Genomic DNA, 21322 nt, shown 5'->3' on the forward strand with positions numbered 1-21322 from the left:
AGTGGTTGGCACTTCAGTGGTTGTCAGGACAGTGGTTGGCACATCTGAGGTTGGCACATCAGTGGTTGTCACGACAGTGGTTGGCACATCAGTGGTTGGCACATCAGTGGTTGGCACATCAGTGGTTGTCACGACAGTGGTTGGCACATCCATGGTTGGCACTTCAGAGGTTGTCACGACAGTGGTTGGCACATCTGTGGTTGGCACATTATTGGTTGTCATGACAGTGGTTGGCACATCAGTGGTAGGCACTTCAGTAGTTGTCATGACAGTGGTTGGCACATCTGTGGTTGGCACATCAGTGGTTGTCACGACAGTGGTTGGCACATCAGTGGTTGGCACGTCAGTGGTTGGCACATCAGTGGTAGGCACTTCAGTAGTTGTCATGACAGTGGTTGGCACATCTGTGGTTGGCACATCAGTGGTTGTCACGACAGTGGTTGGCACATCAGTGGTTGTCACGACAGTGGTTGGCACATAAGTGGTTGGCACGACAGTGGTTGGCACATCAGTGGTTGTCACGACAGTGGTTGGCATTTCAGTGGTTGTCAGGACAGTGGTTGGCACATCGGAGGTTGGCACATCAGTGGTTGTCACGACAGTGGTTGGCACATCAGTGGTTGGCACATCAGTGGTTGGCACACCAGTGGTTGGCACATCTGTGGTTGGCACGTCAGTGGTTGGCACATAAGTGGTTGGCACATCAGTGGTTGTCATGACAGTGGTTGGCACATCTTTGGTTGGCACATCAGTGGTTGTCACGACAGTGGTTGGCACATCAGTGGTTGTCACGACAGTGGTTGGCACATCCATGGTTGGCACTTCAGAGGTTGTCACGACAGTGGTTGGCACATCTGTGGTTGGCACATCATTGGTTGTCATGACAGTGGTTGGCACATCAGTGGTAAGCACTTCAGTAGTTGTCATGACAGTGGTTGGCACATCTGTGGTTGGCACATCAGTGGTTGTCACGACAGTGGTTGGCACATCAGTGGTTGGCACGTCAGTGGTTGGCACATCAGTGGTAGGCACTTCAGTAGTTGTCATGACAGTGGTTGGCACATCTGTGGTTGGCACATCAGTGGTTGTCACGACAGTGGTTGGCACATCAGTGGTTGTCACGACAGTGGTTGGCACATCCGTGGTTGGCACTTCAGTGGTTGTCACGACAGTGGTTGGCACATCTGTGGTTGGCACATCAGTGGTTGGCACACCAGTGGTTGGCACATCAGTGGTTGGTAAATCTGTGGTTGGCACGTCAGTGGTTGGCACATCAGTGGTTGGCACTTCAGTAGTTGTCATGACAGTGGTTGGCACCTCTGTGGTTGAAACATCAGAGGTTGTCATGACAGTGGTTGGCACATCAGTGGTTGGTACTTCAGTGGTTGGTACATCTGTGGTTGGCACATCAGTGGTTGTCACGACAGTGGTTGGCACTTCAGTGGTTGTCATGGCAGAGGTTGGCACATCAGTGGTTGGCACATCAGTGGTTGTCACGACAGTGGTTGGCACATCAGTGGTTGTCACGACAGTGGTTGGCACATAAGTGGTTGGCACATCAGTGGTTGTCATGACAGTGGTTGGCACATCTTTGGTTGGCACATCAGTGGTTGTCACAACAGTGGTTGGCACATCAGTGGTTGTCACGACAGTGGTTGGCACATCCGTGGTTGGCACTTCAGATGTTGTCACGACAGTGGTTGGCACATCTGTGGTTGGCACATCATTGGTTGTCATGACAGTGGTTGGCACATCAGTGGTAGGCACTTCAGTAGTTGTCATGACAGTGGTTGGCACATCTGTGGTTGGCACATCAGTGGTTGTCACGACAGTGGTTGGCACATCAGTGGTTGGCACGTCAGTGGTTGGCACATCAGTGGTAGGCACTTCAGTGGTTGGCACATCAGTGGTTGGCACTTCAGTAGTTGTCATGACAGTGGTTGGCACGTCTGTGGTTGAAACATCAGTGGTTGTCATGACAGTGGTTGGCACATCAGTGGTTGTCACGACAGTGGTTGGCACATCAGTGGTTGTCACGACAGTGGTTGGCACATCAGTGGTTGGCACATCTGTGGTTGGTACTTCAGTGGATGGTACATCTGTGGTTGGCACATCAGTGGTTGTCACGACAGTGGTTGGCACTTCAGTGGTTGTCATGACAGAGGTTGGCACATCAGTGGTTGGCACATCAGTGGTTGTCACGACAGTGGTTGGCACATCAGTGGTTGTCACGACAGTGGTTGGCACATAAGTGGTTGGCACATCAGTGGTTGTCATGACAGTGGTTGGCACATCTTTGGATGGCACATCAGTGGTTGTCACGACAGTGGTTGGCACATCACTGGTTGTCACGACAGTGGTTGGCACATCCGTGGTTGGCACTTCAGAGGTTGTCACGACAGTGGTTGGCACATCTGTGGTTGGCACATCATTGGTTGTCATGACAGTGGTTGGCACATCAGTGGTAGGCACTTCAGTAGTTGTCATGACAGTGGTTGGCACATCTGTGGATGGCACATCAGTGGTTGTCACGACAGTGGTTGGCACATCAGTGGTTGGCACGTCAGTGGTTGGCACATCAGTGGTAGGCACTTCAGTAGTTGTCATGACAGTGGTTGGCACATCAGTGGTTGTCACGACAGTGGTTTGCACATCAGTGGTTGTCACGACAGTGGTTGGCACATCAGTGGTTGGCACTTCAGAGGTTGTCACGACAGTGGTTGGCACATCTGTGGTTGGCACATCAGTGGTTGGCACACCAGTAGTTGGCACATCAGTGGTTGGCACATCAGTGGTTATCACGACAGTGGTTGGCACATCAGTGGTTGTCACGACAGTGGTTGGCACATCAGTCATTGGCACATCAGTGGTTGTCATGACAGTGGTTGGCACATCAGTGGTTGGCACTTCAGTGGTTGTAATGACAGTGGTTGGCACATCTGTGGTTGGCACATCAGTGGTTGTCACGACAGTGGTTGGCACATCAGTGGTTGGCTCATCAGTGGTTGCCATGACAGTGGTTGGCACATCAGTGGTTTTCATGACAGTGGTTGGCACTTCAGTGGTTGTCAGGACAGTGGTTGGCACATCTGTGTTTGGCACATCAGTGGTTGTAACAACAGTGGTTGGCACTTCAGTGGTTGTCAGGACAGTGGTTGGCCCTACTGTGGTTGGCACATCAGTGGTTGTCAGGACAGTGGTTGGCACATCTGTGGTTGGCACACCAGTGGTTGTCACGACAGTGGTTGGCACATCAGTGGTTGGCACTTCAGTGGTTGTCAGGACAGTGGTTGGCACATCTGTGGTTGGCACATCAGTGGTTGTCACGACAGTGGTTGGCACGTCAGTGGTTGCCATGACAGAGGTTGGCACATCAGTGGTTGGCACATCAGTGGATGTCACGACAGTGGTTGGCACATCAGTGGTTGTCACGACAGTGGTTGGCACATAAGTGGTTGGCACATCAGTGGTTGTCATGACAGTGGTTGGCACATCTGTGGTTGGCACATCAGTGGTTGTCATGACAGTCGTTGGCACATCAGTGGTTTTCATATCAGTGGTTGGCACATCAGTGGTTGTCATATCAGTGGTTGTCATATCAGTGGTTGTCATATCAGTGGTTGTCATATCAGTGGTTGTCATATCAGTGGTAGGCACATCAGTGGTTGTCACATCAGTGGTGGTCATATCAGTGGTTGTCATATCAGTGGTTGTCATATCAGTGGTGGTCATATCAGTGGTTGTCACACCTGTCGTGAAATAATACATAAAGATTACAAGCCACATGTCTTTGCAATATCTTGTATTTTCCATTTTGTCAGCAGGGAATTTTCCCACAGTCTAAATAGTTATTTTGGGCTTGTGTTGCATTGATAACACATTTTATAATTAGCCATGGTCAAGCTGTCTCATGCACCACACTCAAGTAATGGTATTGCCAGAGTGGGTTCGAGTCTTGGCAGCTGCACGGCCGGTCTCCATGAATAAGACACTTTAACATAATTTCCTTGACATTTAAGTGCCAAATCTTTAGATGGACTCGTTAACATGAAAAAGAAGGTAATAAAGTTTGGAATAATTTTTGTCAAATTATTATGGAGCCAAGGATGCCTCATAAGTGTACCTCATCACAATGATGAATATGAAAAGGAAGAAAAAGGTACATTGGCGCGTTGGGGTTAGGATTGGTCGTGTGATGGGCTAAAGTAGCAGCTTGGCCCACAAGCGAAGTGAAATTCGTGAAATTGCATTTGGGACGATCTTTCCCCTTAATTTTTGCCCTTAAATAAAGTGTTCTCATCAACAGCAAATTGTATCGATTAGTAATTTGAGGATTGGTTTTATAGAAATGGCCAGGCATGAGAATCTTCCGGTTTTTTTCCCTTCCTTTAGTTGAAGGATTTGGTTGATAATCATAGTAAAATTGTCTAAAAACTTGATGACTACAAGTGGTTGCTGCATCTCTGATTGCAAGCTTTTAAATGCACTAAAACAAAAATTAGGGAGCTTTCCTGTAATGTGACAATGAATCTTCGAAAGAACGGTACTTTTTTTTATTTACAAATTAGCACCCTCTCTAACAAACCAAAAACACAAGAAAATAGTAAAGTAATATACATGTACCAGATGAGATTAATTTTTCTGATAAAGGAGGAACTACTTCATTCAATGTGAGCCTTGCCGAGATTCATGACCTGTTGCAATAAATTGTAAACATGTGTACTTTAAAACCCACTCTCACCTGTAGGCGTTGTTTGAGTTACACCAGTGGTTGTCATATCAGTGGTTGTCATATCAGGGGTTGTCATTTTTGGGGTTGTCACACCTGTCGTGAAATATACATCAAGATTACAAGCCACATATCTTTGCAATTTCTTGTATTTTCCATTTTGTCAGCAGGGAACTTTCTCATATAGTCTAAATAGTTATTTTGGGCTTGTGTTGCATTGATAACACATTTTATAATTAGCCATGGTCAAGCTGTCCCATGCACCAGACTCAAGTAATAGTATTGCCAGAGTGGGTTCGAGTCTTGGTAGCTGCACGGCCGGTCTCCATGAATAAGACACTTTATCATAATTTCTTTGACCTTTAAGTGCCAAATCTTTAGATGGACTCGTAACATGAAAAAGAAGGTAATAAAGTTTGGAATAACTTTTGCCAAATTATTATGGAGCCAAGGATGCCTCATAAGTGTACCTCATCACAATGATGAATATGAAAAGGAAGAAAAGGGTACATTGGCGCGTTAGGGTTAGGATTGGGCGTGTGATGGGCTAAAGTAGCAGCTTGGCCCACAAGCGAAGTGAAATTCGTGAATTTGCATTTGGGACGATCTTTCCCCCCTAATTTCTGCCCTTACAAAAAGTGTTCTCATCAACAGCAAATTGTATCGATTAGTAATTTGAGGATTGGTTTTATGGCCAGGCATGAGAATCTTCCGTTTTTTTCCCTTCCTTTAATTGAAGGATTTAGTTGATAATCATAGTAAAATTGTCTATAAACTTGATGAGTACATGTGCGAAATGTTGGAAAGTATAAGGAATTAAATGTGTAACATTCAGCTCAATAGATAATTATCTCTATCGTTAAAGAGAAATCATTTGATTCAACTGAGATCACTTATTTTCCGTCTGTATTCAATTACAGGTACACTGCATTATTTTATAAAGTTGGACCGTGGTGCAAATACTTACTGGTATTTGTAATTTAACCTAACAATGCTGTTTTTAATGTCAATCTACTTTTGGCACTGTTTAGGAATGTCTGCTCTAGTGCTGCTGCTATTTCTCTGATGTCTTTAGAATGATTCTCTTTCTTCGGCAATAGTCTACGGGACAAAAACAACGATTTCACAAGGTTGCTTGCCACAGTTATTTGCATTGTAACTAAAATTGCGCTCCCCCCCCCCCCACCCTTTCACCACGCTACATTTGCAGAATTCTATACGAATAATTCCTAGCTTGTGTATGATGAGCGCGAGCCGAGGTTGCTGAGTAGCATACACATGTAACCAAGTTTTGGTGCCACACATGATTCGTGTCGCATGGCATCAACGTTGTTTTCGTTGGCACGTTTTCGTAAATCATCAGCCACGCTTTAATACCTTCATAAATCATCAGCCGCACTTTCATACCTTGCGTTCGTTCATCCTCTTTCCAAAAAAAAGTATTTGAAACAAATCAAATTTTGAAATACGAACAAAATTTAACCCCATCACCGGACCTAAACACTGCCAGCCCGATCTACACAGGCACCTGGGAGTTTTTCTTACACAAACATACACATTACTTGCATTAGTATATAGCTGACCTATTGCAATAGCTGTAAACCCACTCACATAATTCAATCGTTGTTTGAGTTACGATGTCACTGGTTCTCACATCTGTGGTTGTCACATCTGTGGTTGTCACACCTGTGGTGAAATATACATCAAGATTACAAGCCACATATCTTTGCAATTTCTTTTATTTTCCATTGTGTCAGCAAGAATAAATTGAAAAACGCAGTTTTAAATCAAAAACAATGGTGTTTAAAACCTCCAAGTATTGCAAAATAAATCCAGCTTTTGTACAAATAAATTAAACACAAGTACAGTATGATCAATCAGCTCACAAAAACAACTTACGAATTACAGAGATGACAAATACACAGAACCCTTCATGAAGGTAAGTATCGTAAGCTCTACAAGTCACTGTTGTTTCACCGATTAGAAAGATTCCACCAGAATTCACGACATTGCCAAGATCGTCTTTACAAACAACACTGTCGGCATTAACTGTAGCATCAACAACATCAATGGCATTTGGTGAACATGACCAATCAACAGGGTCACAATCCACTGAAGCATCCACATAGGTAGTTTTATCCAATGGACATACGACAATTGGACCTTCATTGTCTGCCAAAAACAAACAAAAACAAGTAGGTCAGCAACTACTCAACTTTTGGCAAAAAAGTATATTAGCAAACTGTGGGTAAATATACATCAAGATGACAAGCTACATACCTTTGCAAGTTATTGTATTTGTCAGGGAACTTTCTCACATCCTTAACAGTTATTTTGGGCTTGGATTGCATTGTAAATAGCCCCATGAAGGATTACAGTACTAGCCATGAGGGTTAAATAGAGTTCTGGAAGATTGTCATAAGGTCAGCAAAATCTTATGCCATACAATCTAAAATTGGATGATATGTGCAAAATATGTTGGGGATTGATAAATGGATCTGAAATTATTTGTCAGCATACAAAATATTCAGTGGTCTTCACAAAAAATAAAAAATCAGACGAGTTGGTCTATAGCAACACTGGCAAGCACACTATGAGGGTTTTTAGGGGTTTGCACAGAGAGTTGGAAGTAAATATGTATTTTGTCATTCAATAATTCTTCTTACAAATGTCATAAGGGTGAAGAAACAGTCCAACCAAAATGACAAGCCACATATCTTCATGGTTTCTCGTATTTTTGTTTATTGTTGTAAGGGACTAAGCTTTGATCTTTGGGCATTTTACAGTGGTTGTTGCTGCTCGAGTGGTTGACAAATTTGTAAAATTTGTCAAGTTTCAGCAGTTCAAGCATAAACAGTACATATACTTGGTTGACTTATAAGACAAGGTAATGTTATCACTTCAACTAGAATGAACTTGATACCACATCTTATAATCAGCCAAGGTCAAGCTGTCTCATGCACCAGACTCAAGTAATGGTATTGCCAGAGAGGGTTAAAATCTTTGCAGCTGGTGTCCATGAATAAGACACTTTGACCTTTAAGTCGCAAATCTTAACATGGACTCCTATCATTAAAGAGAAGGTGCTTACCCAAATGTTTCGGGCAGTGGCAGCACTAAATCACCTCTAAACAAAGACCCTTTGTAATAGTTTTTGCAAGCCATTTTGATACCATGGAGAAGGATTGATATTTGAATGACAAGAAAAGAAAAATATTTGAATAACCTTTTTCAAATTATTATGCAACCAAGGATGCCAGTAGAAGAACTCGAGTGTAATTACCAGGGTAAACCCAGATAAGTGTTTTGGGTGCTTTTAAATGCTAAGCTTTTTATTTTGAGCTTCTCTGAAATGTGACAATGAACATTAAATAAATCCTTTTGTGTGTTTAATTTTTGACACATAAACACCCTCTTAAACAAACCAAAACACAACGAGGATACATTTTTTCTTTAAAAAGGAGGAAATACTTAATTAAATGTGAGCTTCAACTAGATTCATGACCCGTTGTAATTATTTGTAAAATTTGTACTTTAAAGCCCACTCTCACCTGGAGGCATTGTTTGAGTTACATCAGCGGTTGTAACATCAGGGGTTGTCAGACCAGGGGTTGTCAAAACTTGGGTTGTAACACCAGGGGTCGTCAAATCAGGGGTTGTCACACCAGGAGTTGTCACATCAGGGGTTGTCACATCAGGAGTTGTCGCATCAGGGGTTGTTACATCAGTGGTTGGCACTTCAGTGGTTGTCGCAATATGGGTTGGCACTTCAGTGGTTGTCACGGCAGTGGTTGGCACAACTGCGGTGAAATATACATCAAGATTACAAGCCAGATATCTTTGCAATTTCTTGTATTTTCCTTTTTGTCAGCAGGGAACTTTCCCACTGTCTAAATAGTTATTTTGGGCTTGGGTTGCATTGATAACGCATCTTATAATTAACCATGGTCAAGCTGTCTCATGCACCAGACTTAAGTAATCATATTGCCTGAGTGGGTTCGAGTCTTGGCAGCTGCACCGGTGTCCATGAATAATACACTTTATCATAGTTTCTTTGACCTTTAAGTGGCAAATATTTAAGATGGACTCTTATCACAAAAGACAAGTTTCTTACCCAAACGTTTCTGGCAATGGCAGCAAACTGCAGCAAATCACCTCTAAACAATTAAAAGACCCTTTATAATAGTTTATGCAAGCCATTTTGATACCATGGAGAAGGATTGATATTTGAATGACAAGATTAAAATAAAAATTGAAATAACTTTGTCGAATAATTATTAAACCAAGGATGCCTCATAACTGTACTTCATGACTCAGATCGTAAGCCAAAGAATGAACTAGAGTGCCCCCCGTGTGAAGTACAAATACCAGGGTTCAACCCTACTCTTTCAGGATAAGTGTTCTGGGTGCTTTTAAATGCACTACTAAATTTTTTAAGCTTTCATGTAATGTGACAATGAATATTCGAATAAACCTTTGTTTTGTTTCAATTTTTTTTTACACATGAACACCCTCTCTAACAAACCAAAAACATAAGAAAAGAGTAAAATAATATAAATGTACCAGATGAGATAAGTTTTTTTCTGACAAAGGTAGAAAAACTTCATTCAATGTGTGCTTCACCCAGATTCAACCTGTACAATTTGTACTTTAAAAACCCACTCTCACCTGTAAGCGTTGTTTGAGTTACATCAGTGGTTGTCACATAAGTGGTTGGCACATCAGTGGTTGTTGCTTCAGTCGTCACTGTGGTTGCTACTTTGGTGGATGCTGCCTCTATTGTAATTGTTTGGGGAAAAGGAAAAGACGTAATTTAATTTACTTTATCAAATACCTAAATCCCTGTTTTTTTTTTTTAAGGTTCTTACTGTCACAGCTCACCGGAATCTTGAACGTCAATGGTGTTGAAACAAAAAGTACATCAAGATGAAAAGCCATATATCTTTTCATGGTGTTTTCGGGACTTTCCGACAGACTTAAGAGTTACTTAGGGCATGGGTTACATAGTAAGACCCCTTGAAGGATGACATTACTAGCACTGAGGGTTGAATAGAGCTCTGAAAGTCAGGAAATTGGATGATCTGTGCACAAAATGTTTGAGATAGATTAAGAGGTCTGAAACTATTTGCAATATAAATATTCAGTTTTGCCTCGAAATTGTGTGGTTTTCCTTTTACTTGCGAACTAACACGGTCGGCCATTTATTGGAGTCAAAATTTTGACTCTCATTAATGGCCGACTGTGTTTGTCGACGAGGTACAAGGAAACCCACACAATTTCGAGTGATACTTGTGTGGATCATTATATTCTATCCTTAAAGCCATTGGACCCTTTCGGTTCAGGAAAAAAAATAGTTCACAGATTTACAAATAACTTACAGGGTTTACAGAAGGCAATGGTGAAAGACTTCTCTTGAAATATTATTCCATTAAATGCTTTACTTTTTGAGAAAACAGCAAAACAATATAAATTCTCGTTAACGAGAATTACGGATTTATTTTAAACACATGTCATGACACGGCGAAACGCGCGGAAACAAGGGTGGGTTTTTCCGTTGTTTTCTCCCGACTCCGATGACCGATTGAGCCTAAATTTTCACAGGTTTGTTATTTGATATAGAAGTTGTGGTTCACAAAGTGTGGGCCTTGGACAACACTGTTTACCGAAAGGGTCCAATGGCTTTAAAATATCTTTCTAATCATATATGCATTTTATAACAAATGGTTACAAACGCTTTTTCAAAGACCAACTCGACCAATCCAAGGCAACGTGCTCCTCTAAGTAAAAACTATGTAAGTGGTGCCAATTTGAATGTGATATGGACCGCTAAATATGATTAAATACCATGCTGCCAATCAAACATAATCAAGATTTACAAGAAGAAAAGAAGTAGAACAAAAAATACAACGCAGAGTTTGCCTTTTCAAACAACAAACATGTGATTATTGTTTGTGTGGTTGCTGCTTCAGTGTTTGAAGCCACTGTGGTTGCTGCATCTCTGATTGCAAGCTTTTAAATGCACTAACAAAAACAAATTAGCACCCTCTCTAACAAACCAAAAACACAAGAAAAGAGTAAAGTAATATACATGTACCAGATGAGATAAACTTTTCTGATAAAGGATAAAATACTTCATTCAATGTGAGCCTTGCCTAGATTCATGACCTGTTGCAATAAATTGTAAACATGTGTACTTTAAAACCCACTCTCACCTGTAGGCATTGTTTGAATTACATCAGTGGTTGTCATATCAGTGGTTGTCATATCAGTGGTTGGCACATCAGTGGTTGTCACATCAGTGGTTGGCACATCAGGGGTTGGCACATCAGTGGTTGGCACATCAGTGGTAGGCACATCAGTGGTTGGCACATCAGTGGTTGGCACATCAGTGGTTGTCACATCAGGGGTTGGCACATCAGTGGTTGTCACATCAGTGGTTGGCACATCAGTGGTAGGCACATCAGTGGTTGGCACATCAGTGGTTGGCACATCAGTGGTTGGCACATCAGTGGTTGGCACATCAGTGGTTGGCACATCAGTGGTTGGCACATCAGTGGTTGGCACATCAGTGGTTGGCACATCAGTGGTTGGCACATCAGTGGTTGGCACATCAGTGGTTGGCACATCAGTGGTTGGCACATCAGTGGTTGGCACATCAGTGGTTGCCACATCAGTGGTTGGCACATCAGTGGTAGGCACATCAGGAGTTGTAACACCAGGGGTTGTCAAATCAGGGGTTGTCACACCAGGAGTTGTCACATCAGGGGTTGTCACATCAGGGGTTGTTGAACCAGGTGTTGTTCCACAAGGGCTTGTTACATCAGGAGTTGTCAAATCAGGGGTTGTCACATCAGGGGTTGTCAAAACTTGGGTTGTAACATCAGGGGTTGTTGAACCAGATGTTGTTACACGAGGGGTTGTTACATCAGGAGTTGTCAAATCAGGGGTTGTCAAATCAGGGGTTGTCAGACCAGGAGTTGTCACATCAGGAGTTGTAACACCAGGGGTTGTCAAATCAGGGGTTGTAACATCAATAAACAATAAATTTATAAAAATAAATGAATCAGGCATATCACTTAGTAGCATCGCTTGACAAAATACAGCAGCAAAAAATTAATATGGTAGCAGTAAGTGGTGACTTTAAACTGAAGAGTTTGTGGCCAGTTTGAATTAAAAAGCTTGGCGACCATCTTTGAAAGAAATAACAATAATCCTCTTCTTGGAAAAACTTAGACGATCAACTGGTATTTTTTTTTACTTGGCCTAATTCACTGGCAGCAATAGTTAGGCCTTTTTCGTATCACATTCCAGAACATGTAAAATGTTAAATGCAAAATGGTTCATTCCATTATTTTGACAGGTGAATGGACAAACTGCATATAAAGATAAGGAACATGTACAGGATTAGATTATATATAAAACAAATCTAATAAGTTAACGTGGTCAAGTGGTTTGACTAAAGGACTTGCAATCACAAGGTTGTGGGTTTGAGTTTTCCTAGCTAACTGCTGATTTCAAAATGACTAGAATAAATATTGCCGTTACTTAACCACAATTTCTTGATTTGTACAATTCATAATCATAGACATTTAACCAATGTTTGTATACGAGAGATAAGCTGTTGCCAGCTTGGTGTTTATATCCCCTTGTGGGAGTTTGCTGAGTTACCTTGATGGAAAGATCATCTAAACAAACAACAAACAAACAAACAAACAAACAAACAAACAAACAAACAAACAAAAACTAAACAAAAAAAACAAACCCCTTCTCAATGACATTACAAGACCCAAATGGTTTTAAAAGTATTTTCATTACAAGAGTTTCATTTGTCTCGAAAAATTAAAGTCACAGGGAAAACTGCATTGAATTTAAATTGGTAAATATTTTTTTTTTTTTTACCAGAGCACTCGCAGGTCACGTTATTAAGATCCTCGCCGAGACCACAAGTTATGGCACAATCTGAATAAAATTATGAAGGAAGAAAAGACAATTAGTGCCGAATGTATTTATGACCATAACAACTCATTTATGTAACATTCAACATAATCTTATCTGGAGATATTGAAACTAATCCTGTTTTATTCCCTTCTGCTCAAGCATCACATCCTGCAACCAACAACCCTCATCAAGAAACAATCATCTAGACATTTATCACCAAAATGTTAGAAGCATCAAGAATAAGTTGGACTGCCTCCACAGTGTGTTCTTGAGTAAGTTACATCCATTCACTGATTAACGAACCTGTGAGCGACCAATCTACCTCAAGGCTCTGATCCAAGGTGGCATTTGAACCAAGATCCACAGACGATGGTATTCTTAAAATACTCAAAGTTCCAAAAATGCAACAAGTGAATATATTGAAAACAAAACCTTGTTTTTTAAAGACACACAACTTTGTCTTTGATTTTTTTTTCCGGAAAGGTAACAAATAAATAAAGTTCATTCTAGTAATACAACAATCCTTCAGAGAAATAATTCCATCTGAAATACAATCAATGTAAACTAAATATTATATGAAGATCTCCTTAAAAAAAAAATGAACTGAGGGCTTACATTTTTTGTTCTTATTATTATTTCCTGTAGAACACACAAAGAACTACCTACAGGAAAACCAGCGAATAATAACGAGGAATTTGCTAAAAGCATTTTCCTAAAAATACCAAACGCATACGTGAAAAAAGAAACTTGATGGTTGTGTTTTATAAGTTCTTTCTGAACTAAGAAATGGAGATGTAGTTTCTAAGATGTTGTGGCAGATCATTCCAGAGCTATGAAGGAAAAGAAATCTCCTCAGCATGATTTTTAGTTAGAGCAATTTGTGTCTTTCTCATGCTCTTGTTACAAGTGACATGAGACAGGCAACATTTAAAGAATCTTTTTATTTTTGGGTCATTTTGTCCTTACACAAATCTTAAATTTTAAGCACTTTGCATTGACAGGCAAGATACTACAATGGTCATCTTGGAAATATCGCATTCTGTGTCATAGCTTTCAAATGTTTTCAAGAGTTTTCAAATTTCTTTTTGCAAAATGTTCTGCTCAAGCGAACTGAAAACATCAAGCCTTACCTGTACAAGTTGTTCCTGACCAGTTTCCATCGCAGTCACACTGACACATTGCATCAATCAATGTTCCACTATTTAAACAGGAGTTGATTGAACATTCTGCAATATTGTATAACAGACAACAATTCTTATAAATCATGCAGCATTAATCATCTGGTATGGATGCTCATCAATGATGTAAAAATAAAACTCAATTCTGCCTCCTTAAAGGCAATGGACACTATTACTCAAAATCACTGTTAGAATAAAAACTTACTTGATAACAAGCAATGGAGAGCTGTTGACAGTATATAACATTGTGAGAAACAGCTCCCTCTGAAGTAACGTAGATTTGGAGAAAGAAGTAATTTTCCACAAATTTGACCTCAGAATTAGATTTCTTTTACGTCTCGAAATCAAGCATTTGAAAGCACACAACTTTGTGTGCCAAGGGTGTTTTTTCCTCCATTATTATCTCGCAACTTCAACGACCAGTTGAGTTCAAATTTTCACAGGTTTGTTATTTTGTGCATATGTATGAGATACACCATGTGAGAAGACTGGTCTTTAAAAGTAACCAAAGGTGTCCAGTGTCTTTAAGGCTATGAAGCTTTTATTTGTGAAATAAACCAACCAATAAACAATAAATGTATACAAATAAATGAATCAGGCATATCACTTAGTAGCATCGCTTGACAAAATACAGCAGCCAAAAATTAATGTGGTAGCAGTAAGTGGTGACTTTAAACTGAAGAATTGGTGGCCAGTTTGAATTAAAATGCTTGGCGACCATCTTTGAAAGAAATAACAATAATCCTCTTGTAACACCCAAACTCAGGGTACTTGTTTTCTATCGATTGAGGGCGCTGTTCACATCGAGCAGTTGCTACGAGGGCTGAAAGTCAGAGTCTTAGGGCCATGTCACACGAGGCAATTTACGGGCAACCAGTTCCAGGCAATCTCCAAGAAGAAAAGACAGTCACATTTGAATGTTCACATATTTCTCTTGTGGATCATAAGACAATGTTTGAAAATTGACCCGTGTGCTACCAAAGTGGTCTTGTAGTATGCACTGCAGCTGGTTGCCTCCAAGTTGCCTGCAAAAGTTGCCTCGTGTGGCAAGGCCCTTAGTTTCACGATTTTCCCAAGTAAACAGCCCATTGTTCTTCGCCTAAAGTTTTGGGGATTTCCGCCGAGGTTTATTAAACGGTTTGTGCATTGATTTTCTTGCCACTAAAATTATAAAGCTGATTGATTGATTGTGTTATATTTACGTACTGATTTTAAGCCTAAAATAGTTGTATTTTGTCATTGCGTTTAATTTGGTCGCACATGTAATTGGGGATTGTTATTTATACACGCATATTGTCGTTGGTTGATATAACACAGGTTAACGCATAATATTCTATGATTCAGTCAGTTGCTAATTGTGTTTATGTGGTAATTATAGCCCAGGGTTTATAGGTCAAAGTTTGTATAGATTCCCTTCAGGCACATGGGTCAATGTAAACATTGCTTTATTCAGTCCTTTATTTGCATAATTATTGGGGTAATTCTGGTTAGGTCCAATTAATTGGTACAATCACTGAGTATTTCTTGTGACATATATTTTTGTTTCTATTTTCATTGTAGTTAATCTGTGCTAATCACAATGCCTAATGAGAAGAAGAAGAGATATTAAAGAAACCAATCACAGAAGCACAGCATTTTCGTCTTTGGCTGATTCACCTCTTCTTGGAAAAACTTAGACGATCAACTGGTATTTTTTTTACTTGGCCTAATTCACTGGCAGCAATAGTTAGCCCTTTTTCGTATCACATCCCAAAACATGTAAAATGTTAAATGCAAAAGGGTTCTTACCGCCGCAGGCCTGTCCCGTCCAGTTGTCTGTACATGAACACAAACAATTGACAGTGTCAAGCACTCCATTATTTTGACAGGTGAATGGACAAACTGCATATAAAGATAAGGAACATGTACAGGATTAGATTATATATAAAACAAATCTAATAAGTTAACGTGGTCAAGTGGTTTGACTACAGGACTTGCAATCACGAGGTTGTGGGTTCGAGTTTTCCCATCTAACTGCTGATTTCAAAATGACTAAAATAAATATTGCCGTTACTTAATCACAATTTCTTGATTTTATTTTTGTACAACTCATAATCATAGACATTTAACCAATGTTTGCTGAGTTCCCTTGATGAAAAGATCATCTAAAAAAAAACCAAAAAAAAAAAACCTTCTCTTTGACATTACAAGACCCAAATGGTTTTCAAAGTATTTTCATTACAAGAGTTTCATTTGTCTCGAAAAATTAAAGTCACAGGGAAAACTGCATTGAATTTAAATCGGTTAATAAAGTGTTTTTTTTTTACCAGAGCACTCGCAGGTCACGGTATCAAGATACTCGTCGGGACCACAAGTTATGGCACAATCTGAATAAAATTATGAAGGAAGAAAAGACAATTAGTGCCGAATGTATTTATGACCATAATAACTCATATATGTAGCATTCAACATAATCTCATATGGAGATATTGAAACTAATCTTGTTCCATTCCCTTCTGCTCAAACATCACATCCTGCAACCAACAACCCTCACCAAGAAACAATCATCTAGACATTTATCACCAAAATGTTAGAAGCATCAAGAACAAGTTGGACTGCCTCCACAGTGAGTTCTTGAGTAAGTTACATCCATTCACTGATTAACGAACCTGTGAGCGACCAATCTACCCCAAGGCTCTGATCCAAGGTGGCATTTGAACCAAGATCCACAGACGATGGTATTAAAATACTCAAAGATACCAAAAATGCAATAAGTCAACATATTGAAAACAAAACCCTGTTTTTTAAAGACACACAACTTTGTCTTTGATTTTTTTTTCCGGAAAGGTCACAAATATATAAAGTTCATTCTAGTAATACAACAATCCTTCAGAGAAATAATTCCATCTGAAATGCAATCAAAGTAAACTAAATATTATATGAAGATCTCCTTAAAAAAAAAATGAACTGAGGGCTTACATTTTTTGTTCTTAATGACTTCATCTTAAATGTTTGCTTGTATGAATATAGTTACTAAAAAAATACCAATCACATGCACCACATATGCACCTCATTGTAAAGCAAATGTTTCTGCTTAAGTTATAACTCTTTATGAAATTATGGTAAATTATTGGACATGGTCTGAAAAGGACCACACTGCCATGGTGAGTGAACCTACCTGTACAAAGTGTTCCAGTCCAGCCTCCATCGCAGGCACATTCACATGTTGCAGCAGTCAATCTTCCACTATTTTCACAGTTTATTAAACATTCTGAACATTGAAAACGAAACAAAAAAACTGATTAACCAATATCTGCCAAACTTCAGAATTTCGAATGCATATTTGGAAATGTGCAGCTTCAGCAGGAAGTTTGTGTTAAGTGTCAGGGTACTTTTTGTAACATAAAACACAATGTCCACAGATTTACATTAAACTTTAAACAGTTTGAAGATTATGATGGTATAAAGTTTCCCTTAAATCATTACTTGCTGAGGAACTGTAGTTTTTGGAAAAAAATTAGTAAAAAACAATGTCACACAAATCAAGTGTACCTATACAAAGTGTTCCTGTCCAGCTTCCCGTACAGCCACACTGACATGTTGAACTATCCAGTACTCCACTATTTGAACAAGAGCTACTTGTGAGTGAACAATCTGCAAGATTACAAAATGGTGAAGTAAAATAGTAACATATGTCTGCCGAACTTTATTATTTCCTGTAGAACACACAAAGAACTACCTACAGGAAAACCAGCAAATAATAACGAGGAATTTGCTAACGCGCCTTTTCCTAAAAATACCAAACGCATACGTGAAAAAAGAAACTTGATGGTTGTTTTTTATAAGTTGTTTCTGAACTAATAAATGGAGATGTAGTTTCTAAGATGTTGTGGCAGATCATTCCAGAGCTATGAAGGAAAGGAAATCTCCCCAGCATGATTTTTAGTTAGAGCAATAACTTTGTGTCTTTCTCATGCTCTTGTGGTATGAGACAGGCAACATTTAAAGAATCTTTTTATTATTGGGTTATTTTGTCCTCACACAAATCTTAAATTTAAGCACCTTGCATTGACAGGCAAGATACTACAATGGTCATCTTGGAATTATCGCATTCTGTGTTATAGCTTTCAAATATTTTCAAGAATTATACAAACTGAAGAAGTTTTTGGTGATGTTCCCCCTTTTCTACCAACCATCATAAAATATATGTTTTGATTTGTTCTTTCATTGATATGTGCTCAGATTCAATTAAATCAACTCAGTTCAACAAAACATTTATTTTGGTATTGCCCTAACACGACAAAATTACATAATTGGTGTATTTATAATATCAGGCCTAACAGTGACTGTTATAAACAGTAGCAAACATTATTAACAAGTCAGAAGAGCAAAAATTAGGATTGAGTGAAGCCTTGGCTTTTGAACCCTAACCTATTGAGAGACCAACACTGCATGTAAGACTCACACAAACAAAGACGGGACAACAAGGACAGACAAACACAAGTGTACCAACACTACCAAAAACGAGCCATCATTGAATTGACTAAAATCATGAAAGTGCAGTCTATCACATGGCCTATGCCACAGAAGAAATACATTACACATTGTGACTTTAGTGTCGTAACCTGTAGGCCTATAGGGAGATGCTTTTTTAAAAGAAGACAGTGAGGACATTTCACTTTGCCGTTTAACCAAAATTCGTTTTGCAAAATGTTCTGCTCAAGCGAACTGAAAACATCAAGCCTTACCTGTACAAGTTGTTCCTGCCCAGTTTCCATCGCAGTAACACTCACACCATGCATCAATCAATGTTCCACTATTTAAACAGGAGTTGATTGAACATTCTGCAAGATTGTATAAAAGACACAAATTATTTTAAATCATGCAGCATTAATCATCTGATATGGATGCTCATCAATGATGTAAAAATAAAACTCAATTCTGCCTCCTTAAAGGCAATGGACACTATTACTCAAAATCACTGTTAGAATAAAAACTTACTTGATAACAAGCAATGGAGAGCTGTTGACAGTATAAAACATTGTGAGAAACAGCTCCCTCTGAAGTAACGTAGATTTGGAGAAAGAAGTAATTTTCTACAAATTTGACCTCAGAATTAGATTTATTTTACGTCTCGAAATCAAGCATCTGAAAGCACACAACTTTGTGTGCCAAGGGTGTTTTTCTTCCATTATTATCTCGCAACTTCAACAACCAATTGAGTTTAAATTTTCACAGGTTTGTTATTTTGTGCAGATGTATGAGATACACCAAGTGAGAAGACTGGTCTTTAAAAGTTACCAAAGGTGTCCAGTGTCTTTAAGGCTATGAAGCTGTTATTTGTGAAATAAACCAATCAATAAACAATACATTTATAAAAATAAATGAATCAGGCATATCACTTAGTAGCATCGCTTGACAAAATACAGCAGCCAAAAATTAATATGGTAGCAGTAAGTGGTGACTTTAAACTGAAGAATTGGTGGCCAGTTTGAATTAAAATGCTTGGCGACCATCTTTGAAAGAAATAACAATAATCCTCTTGTAACACCCAAACTCAGGGTACTTGTTTTCTATCGATTGAGGGCGCTGTTCACATCGAGCAGTTGCTACGAGGGCTGAAAGTCAGAGTCTTAGGGCCATGTCACACGAGGCAATTTACGGGCAACCAGTTCCAGGCAATCTCCAAGAAGAAAAGACAGTCACATTTGAATGTTCACATATTTCTCTTGTGGATCATAAGACAATGTTTGAAAATTGACCCGTGTGCTACCAAAGTGGTCTTGTAGTATGCACTGCAGCTGGTTGCCTCCAAGTTGCCTGCAAAAGTTGCCTCGTGTGGCAAGGCCCTTAGTTTCACGATTTTCCCAAGTAAACAGCCCATTGTTCTTCGCCTAAAGTTTTGGGGATTTCCGCCGAGGTTTATTAAACGGTTTGTGCATTGATTTTCTTGCCACTAAAATTATAAAGCTGATTGATTGATTGTGTTATATTTACGTACTGATTTTAAGCCTAAAATAGTTGTATTTTGTCATTGCGTTTAATTTGGTCGCACATGTAATTGGGGATTGTTATTTATACACGCATATTGTCGTTGGTTGATATAACACAGGTTAACGCATAATATTCTATGATTCAGTCAGTTGCTAATTGTGTTTATGTGGTAATTATAGCCCAGGGTTTATAGGTCAAAGTTTGTATAGATTCCCTTCAGGCACATGGGTCAATGTAAACATTGCTTTATTCAGTCCTTTATTTGCATAATTATTGGGGTAATTCTGGTTAGGTCCAATTAATTGGTACAATCACTGAGTATTTCTTGTGACATATATTTTTGTTTCTATTTTCATTGTAGTTAATCTGTGCTAATCACAATGCCTAATGAGAAGAAGAAGAGATATTAAAGAAACCAATCACAGAAGCACAGCATTTTCGTCTTTGGCTGATTCACCTCTTCTTGGAAAAACTTAGACGATCAACTGGTATTTTTTTTACTTGGCCTAATTCACTGGCAGCAATAGTTAGCCCTTTTTCGTATCACATCCCAAAACATGTAAAATGTTAAATGCAAAAGGGTTCTTACCGCCGCAGGCCTGTCCCGTCCAGTTGTCTGTACATGAACACAAACAATTGACAGTGTCAAGCACTCCATTATTTTGACAGGTGAATGGACAAACTGCATATAAAGATAAGGAACATGTACAGGATTAGATTATATATAAAACAAATCTAATAAGTTAACGTGGTCAAGTGGTTTGACTACAGGACTTGCAATCACGAGGTTGTGGGTTCGAGTTTTCCCATCTAACTGCTGATTTCAAAATGACTAAAATAAATATTGCCGTTACTTAATCACAATTTCTTGATTTTATTTTTGTACAACTCATAATCATAGACATTTAACCAATGTTTGCTGAGTTCCCTTGATGAAAAGATCATCTAAAAAAAACCAAAAAAAAAAAACCTTCTCTTTGACATTACAAGACCCAAATGGTTTTCAAAGTATTTTCATTACAAGAGTTTCATTTGTCTCGAAAAATTAAAGTCACAGGGAAAACTGCATTGAATTTAAATCGGTTAATAAAGTGTTTTTTTTTTACCAGAGCACTCGCAGGTCACGGTATCAAGATACTCGTCGGGACCACAAGTTATGGCACAATCTGAATAAAATTATGAAGGAAGAAAAGACAATTAGTGCCGAATGTATTTATGACCATAATAACTCATATATGTAGCATTCAACATAATCTCATATGGAGATATTGAAACTAATCTTGTTCCATTCCCTTCTGCTCAAACATCACATCCTGCAACCAACAACCCTCACCAAGAAACAATCATCTAGACATTTATCACCAAAATGTTAGAAGCATCAAGAACAAGTTGGACTGCCTCCACAGTGAGTTCTTGAGTAAGTTACATCCATTCACTGATTAACGAACCTGTGAGCGACCAATCTACCCCAAGGCTCTGATCCAAGGTGGCATTTGAACCAAGA

General features: G+C 39.3%; 1 protein-coding gene across 1 annotated transcript in view; it reads right to left on the reverse strand.

The window, feature by feature from the left end:
* Positions 1-21322, reverse strand: part of LOC139942679 (uncharacterized) — a 164233-nt gene that overhangs the window by 66102 nt on the left and 76809 nt on the right. Inside the window, exons 50-64 of the mRNA XM_071939494.1 lie at positions 20925-20984; positions 20408-20500; positions 18573-18668; positions 17003-17095; positions 16152-16211; positions 15634-15726; positions 13798-13893; positions 12629-12688; positions 11476-11595; positions 9398-9505; positions 8281-8529; positions 6629-6901; positions 6313-6415; positions 5745-5830; positions 4742-4825 (exon numbers count right to left, since the gene is read on the reverse strand). Coding sequence (XP_071795595.1) covers positions 4742-4825; positions 5745-5830; positions 6313-6415; positions 6629-6901; positions 8281-8529; positions 9398-9505; positions 11476-11595; positions 12629-12688; positions 13798-13893; positions 15634-15726; positions 16152-16211; positions 17003-17095; positions 18573-18668; positions 20408-20500; positions 20925-20984 — 1674 coding nt within the window. The remainder of the gene's footprint in view (positions 1-4741; positions 4826-5744; positions 5831-6312; positions 6416-6628; positions 6902-8280; positions 8530-9397; positions 9506-11475; positions 11596-12628; positions 12689-13797; positions 13894-15633; positions 15727-16151; positions 16212-17002; positions 17096-18572; positions 18669-20407; positions 20501-20924; positions 20985-21322) is intronic.

Source organism: Asterias amurensis, chromosome 10, assembly GCF_032118995.1.
Source record: "Asterias amurensis chromosome 10, ASM3211899v1".
Classification (NCBI taxonomy): Eukaryota; Metazoa; Echinodermata; class Asteroidea; order Forcipulatida; family Asteriidae; genus Asterias; species Asterias amurensis.